An 8,626-nucleotide genomic window follows, 5' to 3' on the forward strand; every position below is an offset into this window, starting at 1 on the left:
TTCCCGTAGCTCCCAATTTGATTCTCCTTCTTGTAACAACTCTAACATCTTATCTATATTAGGAATTGTTTTGTGAAGTTTTCAAACACAGAAAAATACTTTCACCTTCTCTTCTTCTTAAACGATTTCTAGGCAATTGGTTTATGCAAATTCCAAACTTCCAACCACGAGAGCTCGTGTTTGGAGGTGCTGTGGAACCTTGGGGAGCGACCGGTCTTAACGATTTGCACTCAGTCGAGCCAAAATCGCTTTCAAGGCAGTGGCTTGCAAAGGAACAAGGGTCATAGTTCAAACAAGTCCACCATAAGTCTCAACTTGTTGCTACATTTACGGCTAAATGGGTGTATCGTACAACAACAACAACAAACTCAGTCTAATCCCACAATTAAATGGGCGCATCTTATGCAAGAGAAAAAGTCAAGCCACAAAGAAAGAAAATCTTGAACAAAGTTCCAGTCACAAAGATTCTATGTATGTTGTTAATTTGTTTATGTGCCTAGTTTCCTGACGTATACATCTAATCCAAGTAAATACATGTACAAAACTGACTTCTGAAAGAAAAAAGCTTCCCCCCTATTATGTCTGGTTGAATTCTCTTTGATCATTGAACTTAAATGCTCAGAAAACAAAAATTCTGCCTTGAAAAAACTGCTGGCTTTCTTGGTAGGCTTGGTATTAGTCCTTATGCTCAAAATCTTTTCTTTCCAGGAGCAATGGGACTTCAACAAACACAACAGAATTGGCTTCTTCATATTCATAATTTAGTAGGAATGGAGATTTTGGATCAGGCAATTGGGGAAACCATCAAATGGTGATAGCTATGCTGACTGTCAAGAATATACTGCACTAATGGTGCATGTAAATTAGTTCATCTTCCTTGCATTCTCTTATCCCTATTTCCATGACATTACCCGAGGTAGAATGTAATAAATCACAGCAATGCCTTCTTGGAGCTAGCAACTGCATATCACATTAGATCAAATTAGACAATAAGGAAATTTTAGAATGCACGGAATTTAGAGAAAGAACAGTACTAAGCTCGAGAATGGCACCTGTTGTTTGTCGAGGACTAACTTGGTCGATACCACTCTGATTTCTTCTAGTCTTATTGGTGAAGTCATGTCAAATTTGCATTCCTCAGATGTCTTCTTTTTGTAAATTGTCTCAGTTCCATTGCTCCCAGAAAACACTTTGTCCAAGTAATAAACAAGCTGCCTTCTGCACGGATCAAATTCATATTTCCTCGTATCGAAGTCATATAATCCACCTAAATGACTCCTTTTCCAGGGAGCATAGCTCTCTTGCACGCGCTGAACATCTGACAAAAGCACATTCCTATCAAACACTTGAACAGCATATCCCCAAGACACTGAAACTGTCCAAGAAAACCAACGATCATAGCACACTGTTTGCTGTAAAATCCGATGCGGATCGAAGCTTGCTGCCTTGTACAAATGCTCCACAGCCTTTACTGTTGTCATATTCGGAAATATAGGATCGATTGCCTCCATATGATGCATAGATACCAATGGCCTAATGGGATGTGCAGCCAACATTCCAAACACATTTCCATGAAAATCCATCTAGCATTTCAATTTCACACAAACAGAACAAGAAAGTTAGAAATGCAAAATTCTCAATAGCCTAACTGTATTTTATAAGAAATTCAGACGTAAGTGAAAATGGCACCTGATGAAAACCAGGCTCGCGTGTTAAGCCGACACCAAGCTCTGCTAAACAGGCATGAACTCTACCATCACTTCCATATAAGTGGGGATATCTTTCTATACATGAATCAAAGACTTTGGCAAAAACTTTTGCCAAAGGGTAACTTATAGCAAAACCAGCTCCACCAAAAGCCATATCATAGGAGAAAAACTTATTCTGCATATAGCTTTCTGAATTTGTGCCAATGTAGTACCAAAGGTCATGATCATATTTAGAAAGTGTCTTCACCAAATTTTCAGGGAAGAAAATGGTGTCATCATCTCCAAACACAAACCATCTTACATTAGAATGATTAAGCGCCACTGTCTTAGAGACCACACGTGCCACACGAATAGCTGAAGGTGTCCCACCTCTATGCGTATATCTAAACCGAGAAGTATCCTCAGAAATGCAGATGGGAGGCAGAGACTCATTAGATGTTCCATTTGATGAAAAAGGTGGCATCTTTTCAAGAAACACACATCCCCTCATTATATGGGGTTCCCACCAGAGCTTAACATATTCCTTTCTTTTGGACCAAGATTGCTCATTGGATGCAATTCCAAAAACAATATGATCAAGATTGGTTTGGGATGATAATTCATCATCCTGTAATGAAACTGAGGTATGGAAATGCTTGTTGTTGTTGTTGTTAGGAGCAAGAAAGATGGTACAAACAAGATAAATCATGCAACCAAAAGAGGATATAATTATAAGATTTTTTAAAGGGTTGGGGGAATATTGCGCCTTATTGGGAACCTGAAAAAACTGCATTTCTGAGGATGGAATTGAGGACAATGGAAGAAGGGGTTTAAAGGAATTTAGTGTTATTGGTAAAAGCTATCAATCACACCTTTAGACCCGGAGTCCTTAGCCAAAGAAAAGCAGGAGAAATTTGACAATCTTATTGCCCTGGAAAATAGGTTACATCTTCATATGTGTTTATTAATTACAGCAAAAGAGTACTTGGAATTAAGACACTGATGAATATGTTAGGTTACATTTGGGAAAGTTAGGTTACTTTGAATATGTAACGCCATCTTTCTTTATCAATCTTTTGAGGAACTCCAATCAGATTTGGTGGAACTGAGTCAACAATGTGATGTGAAAACTGACTGAAAATGAAGAAAACAGAAGGCGTTTTTGCACATTTAAGATAAAAGTCAATGTATGAAATGAATATGTGACGTGTGTAAATTAAGGATTGTGATATTAAATTAAGGGTTCGGTTGCCGAACTTGGTGACCTTCTATCTTTGGAAGCACAAGTTTACCAACCCCAAATTTAAAAACAGATTTGCCTCAATTTTTGCAACAAGTGAAAGTTAACTTTATGTATGCCAAACTTGTTCTTAGTTTTTTCTTTCACTAATCATTAATCATTCCAATATTTCATAAAGTGATTTATTCTAATAATAAAGGGTGATTTTTCATATGAAAAATGACATGCACAGTACTAAATTAAACTATCAGAGATCAAGACAATCAGCTTGATCAGCTTATTCAACGTGTGATTCACCATTAAGTCTGCTTCTTTTAGATATCACATTTACTGATTGTAAGAATTAAACTAACAGTTAAGGATTCAGTAAAACTTGATATCCACAGTAATTTCTTATTGAACATTAAATGATACATGATACGAGCTCCAGCTGAAGTTATTATTTATACAATTCATCTTTCTCCAGTTACAAATGCCTAAAATCAAATCATAGTTCCTATAAAATTAGAACAACTTCAATCCGCGGTATGTCAGAATACACCAATACAATTATAAGCACATAGCTTGCTTTCGCCATGAGATCCGTGGAATTGACAGGCGACCAAGGTGTCTGAGGAGTGATTAGTACTCATTCCAAAAGAGATGCAAGACACATTACCCCCTCAAACTAGGGTGCCTTAATATTAGAAGAGGTAGAGTAACAATCGCAAAAATCTGCAATGACAAGGAGAAGGAAATGGTGTTCACTATTCCAAACCATGAGTAAGAGAACAAGCTTAACTTTACAATCCTTTCAGTCTCAAAGGAAATGAAAAACTTGTTGCAAGAAACTTAAAATCTTGGCTGTGGTAAGATCAAACTGCTGCAAATTAACCCATTCAATACTTGGGCCAACGCCCAAAAGGGAGAGCCAAAAGGACAAGAAATTTAGGAACACGGAGTTCTGCAGTTTTCCTTTTAACAGTGCATACACCATTCAGGACTTCTCTGATATGTCCCAGCTAATTTCCAGCATGTCAATAATGCACTCTGACTCGAAACATGATTGTTATTACTGCCAAGGCCCCTATATTTCACACTACAGTGCAAACTACCAAATATATCTTGAGATTTTAACGACTCCCTAAACTAACTATTCAATTACTCCCTCCGTTCCAATTTATGTGAACCTGTTTGACTGGGCACGAAGTTTAAGAAAAAATAAGACTTCTGGAATTTGTGGTCCTAAACAAGTCAAAAAGGGGCCCACAGTATTTGTGTGGTTAGTAAAGCTTCTCATTAAGGGTAGAATTGTAAGTTTAAGCTAAATTGTTTTCAAATTTAGAAAGGGGTCATTCTTTTTGGAACAGACCAAAAAGGAAATAGGTTCACATAAACTGGAACGGAGGGAGTAACAGATATTCAAACCGTACGAAAAAGTTACAAGGCATTTAATTAGCAAAATATTAAACAATGACGAGCTTTAATATATAAGACAGAACACTACTAGCCAGGAAAACATTTGCAAATTAAATCAGTTGTTCTATGCATTTCAATTACAAACCTCTCTTCTTTTTGTGAGCATATAAATTTTCTGAGGAAATTTCCATTTAATCAACTTTTAAAACTTGCCACGTAGTAAATATTGTGTAAAAGAAATACGAAAAAAGGGGTCAAAACATCCCCTTCTGTTAATTAAAGACTTGCAGAGGTCTTCTTCCCCAAATGTTCTGGAGTTAAGCCCCCATAAGAAGAAAGAAGAGTGACACTAGACAGGCCTACCATATACGTAAATGCAGACAATTCAAATACTATGGTACTTAAATGCAAACAAATCAGATATCTAGATGCAATTTCCAGGAAAATGACATGATAAATAAGATTAAACACAGCATTAAGAGTAGTAAAAATGAAGTATTAGTATTAGATACCTAGACGCAATTTCCGGGAACAATATTTGAACTACTTGCGAACACAACTGACCTCCCTTAAAATAGGCACAGGGATATGGGAGGAACAGTTAGTTCAAAGGTTCCATAAAGCTATAATTCAAATTGTTGCACAAAATGATGATGCCGAATTCAAGAAGGTTGTTAGGACAAGAAGCTGAACTCTACAAATGCCAGAAACAGGAAAGGATTCACAATCATAAGCAAATGACAGAAATAGGCACAGCAACAACTAACAAGTGATCAGAAAAGGCAAAACATATTGCCATAATGAGAGGAAGGACTTTTATATGATCCAGATTTAGAAATCGGAAATTGGAATAGTGTTGGGAGAAACAGTCTTGTGTTAATCAACAAGGCAAGGGTGGAAGGAGAAGGCATATGATGTCTTTGTAAGAAGAAATTGTACCTTGTAAAATTCAGAAATGAAGAGAGAGTTCCTGTCAAGACACTGCATGATCCCCGCTCGTGCGTCCAGTCATATATTGACAGATCATTTGTCTAGAGCAATTTCGAGGATCTTTCTACGTTTGCATCGAGATCAACTCATCATACCCACATTGTCTAATACCAATTATCATCGTCTCATTGATAGGTGATGAAATGTCACAGCATGATCTACGGGGCGCCTTCAACTGATTCAGGAAACTCAGATATTCAGCAGAGGAAGTGCAAGATAACAATACACCACAAAGGAAGGAACAGCAACAATAGAAAAACAATATAAACAAAGTTCAGGGTTTACATGCAAGCAGAGTACCTGTTCAGCATCAAAGGCTAGCTTCTGCGAGAAGACTCTTATCTTTGCTAGTTCTTTTGTCGGACTACTTCTTACGCAGTTCCCATCGTGTCTTACATATTCATTCCATATGCCATCTCTACTAGAAAGAACATTTTGCAAGAAGTAGACCGCAGGTCTTTCGCATGGATCACTGGGTAAGACCCTAGTGTTGAACATATATTTTGCAGCGACACTTTTACCCCTTTTCCATGGTCTAAATGTTGGCTGTCGTGAGAGGAGATCTGGAAGAAGTTCGTTCCCTTCAAACACCTGAACTGCGTAACCCCATGCAACCGAAACTGTCAGTAAGTTGGACTTGTTGTAGCACACTGTTTGTTGGAAAATCCTAGCTGGATCAGCCTGGACAGCTTGGAAAAGATGCTCCGTGGCTGCAATCCTGGTCATGCCAGGAAAAAGTGGCTCCACAGCATCCAAGTGATGAAGTGATAACAGAGGTGATAATGGATGTGCGGAAAGGATACCAAATAAATCTCCTCGAACATCAACCTATTAATGGAATCAACTTTAGCTTCATATACAAACTAAAATTAAGAACATCCTAGGTGGCCTATATACTCTCAACTGCACCAAAAAAGGCTGGTCCATATAACTTCCATAAGCAAAGAAACAAACTTTGATGTTAGGTTTACTCATAAAGTTCACAAAAAGGCAGCATGCCAAGAACACATAAATATAAAACACATAAAATCAGTATTTCTATCGAAATGTTGACCTATGTCTATTTGTGTTTTCTTCTAGGTTGGCTGACCCATTTTTGTTACTATGAGATATATTGGCAGCCGCTGATCATTTGATTGGGCTGAAATTTGAACAAGCCTCACTTGAATTGCCAATGCTATTAAATTTGCCAACTTGGGCGGGGTGGTGCACAATTTCTTTGCTGAAGGGGTTGTTAAGCCCTAAGTTTGAATTCAAATTTTATTGAAGAAAAAGATAAGAGAAAAAAATTTGAAAAACATGCTAAACAGAGTTTCCATAGTTTGATGTGCACTGTCAAAAGGCTATCCCTTGAACTTCCATAAGCAAAGAAACAAACTTTGGGGCTAGACTCATAAGCTTGCAAACGGCTGCATACGAAAAACATATAAATATAACAAAGAGCCTAAAACACTACTTCTATGGGAGCAAGTCTTCAAAATATTTATTGCAATTGCAGAACTATAACGTTATTGAAGGAAAATAAGAGAAAAATTCTCCTTTGAAAACATGCTAAACAAAGTGTCCATAATTTCAATGGGCTGCCAATCAAATCAACCAAAAGATATGAAAAGATCAAACATTTCCCTCTGATACTATGATAACACATACATCAACTTGACAAAAAGGATTCATTCACAAATCAATTAACTATTTAACATAGCACTAACACGGTTTATAAATTCCCTCATGCTTTTACCAAATTAGGAATACATAAATCAAATAAATGAATCTTAAGATCGTCCAGTAAGTTCATCTCATTAAAACCAACTCCAAAATTCCATCTTGGTCTATTTCAAACATTGTACTTCAAGTTTCATTAATGAAATATAAACTGTAGAGTCGGTTGTTTCTGAAGACCCTCGGGCTCAAGGACAAATGAAAAGAAGCAGTAGCTAAAGAAAAATAAACCCCAGAAACAAAATTGAGTAATAAAGTTAAAATTAATTAACCTGATGGAATCCAGGTTCATGGGTCAAACGTACTCCAAGCTCAGCTAAGCAAGAAAAAACCCTAGAATCACTTCCATACAAATGAGGATACCTCATCAAACAAGAATCCAAAACTCCAGCTAAAACCTTAGCCAAAGGAGCACTTAGCGCAAACCCACCACCCCCGAATGCCATATCAAAAGAATACTTCTCATTCTGCTCATAACTCTCAGAATTATACCCAACATAATACCACTTTTCATAATCATATTTCGACAAAACACTAACCAAATTCTCCGTGAAAAAAACAGTATCATCATCACCAAAAATAAACCAACGGGTGTTCGAAAAGTTTACATTTTTAGCTAAGTCAAAAGTATCTTTAACAATACGAGCAATCCGAATTGCTGAACGACGACCAGAAGGGAAAGAATAAGGAAACTTCGAAGTATCAGAGGAAACAAGAATTGGAGGTGAGGAAACAGAGAGGGTAGTGGAAATTGGGGTGTCGAGGAAAATTACAGCGTTTGTGGAATTGGGTTTGTACCAAAGGTTAATAAAAGGGAGACGGAGAGAGAAAGAGGAAGAAGCGGCGGCAATGGAGAAAAAGAGGTGAGAAAGAGAGAGATTAGTGGAGCGGGGTGGGGTGGTGGGGGTATAGTCGGTGTTAGGGATGAAGTTGGTTTTAGGGGTGTGGAGATGGTGAAGAAGGAAGATTAAGTAGAAGATTACAAGTGTGGAGAAGAGTAAGAGAAGATCTTTGAGGCGGTTTTGGCTATGTAGAAATCTTGGAACCATGGGCATGTTTTCTACAGAGTTTGATGAACTGAGCATGGAATTAGAGAGTGTGATTAGTGCCTGAACTGGGTAACTGTGTTATGACCAGATCTCAGATTTTTGTTTCTTGTTTTGATCGACTGTGTTTCTCGTACATTGTCAAGAATGGGGAGAAGTGAGAACTGAAAAGTTGACCAATTGATGTCACGTGAAACTTTTTGTCATCTAAAACTTTTTTCTGTTTCTTTTGGTTTAACTACTGTGGATTTAGGGTGTCTTTGGTAGGAAGCAAAATATTTTTTGAAAAATATTTTGCTATTTATCCATTCGGTTAGCTTAAATATTTTGAAAAATATTTTTCCGTCAACTTATTTTTTTTTAATTGGAAAACTATATTTTTTTTATAAAAAAAATATATTTTTCAAAACTTTTTTCCAACCTTCTCTACCTTATACCCAGCTCACAATCCACCCACCCCAACCCCTTGTAGTAAAAATATTTTCTTTTATTTCAATTAAATGAACACGAACGTTTTTTTATGATGTAGAAAAAAGTATTTTCTT

General features: G+C 37.0%; 2 protein-coding genes across 3 annotated transcripts; both read right to left on the bottom strand.

The window, feature by feature from the left end:
- Nucleotides 1-344: 344 nt before the first annotated feature.
- On the bottom strand, nucleotides 345-3,173 carry LOC107815167 (uncharacterized). Its single transcript, XM_016640685.2, has 3 exons — nucleotides 1,690-3,173; nucleotides 1,053-1,583; nucleotides 345-960 (listed from the first exon to the last, which is right to left on the bottom strand). Exons 1-3 carry the CDS (start codon nucleotides 2,479-2,481, stop codon nucleotides 847-849), a joined length of 1,437 nt encoding a protein of 478 aa, XP_016496171.1. The 5' UTR covers nucleotides 2,482-3,173; the 3' UTR covers nucleotides 345-846.
- Nucleotides 3,174-3,290: 117 nt separating this feature from the next.
- On the bottom strand, nucleotides 3,291-8,281 carry LOC107815173 (uncharacterized). 2 transcript variants are annotated; one of them, XM_016640707.2, is made up of 4 exons: nucleotides 7,308-8,281; nucleotides 5,617-6,144; nucleotides 5,266-5,491; nucleotides 3,291-3,642 (listed from the first exon to the last, which is right to left on the bottom strand). In XM_016640707.2, exons 1-3 carry the CDS (start codon nucleotides 8,118-8,120, stop codon nucleotides 5,381-5,383), a joined length of 1,452 nt encoding a protein of 483 aa, XP_016496193.1. In that variant the 5' UTR covers nucleotides 8,121-8,281; the 3' UTR covers nucleotides 3,291-3,642; nucleotides 5,266-5,380. The 2 variants fall into 2 exon arrangements, with proteins under 2 accessions (XP_016496193.1, XP_016496186.1); XM_016640700.2 differs by having other exon boundaries at nucleotides 5,602-6,144.
- Between the last annotated feature and the right edge of the window lie 345 nt (nucleotides 8,282-8,626).

The sequence above is a fragment of the Nicotiana tabacum genome, chromosome 10, assembly GCF_000715075.1.
Source record: "Nicotiana tabacum cultivar K326 chromosome 10, ASM71507v2, whole genome shotgun sequence".
Classification (NCBI taxonomy): Eukaryota; Viridiplantae; Streptophyta; class Magnoliopsida; order Solanales; family Solanaceae; genus Nicotiana; species Nicotiana tabacum.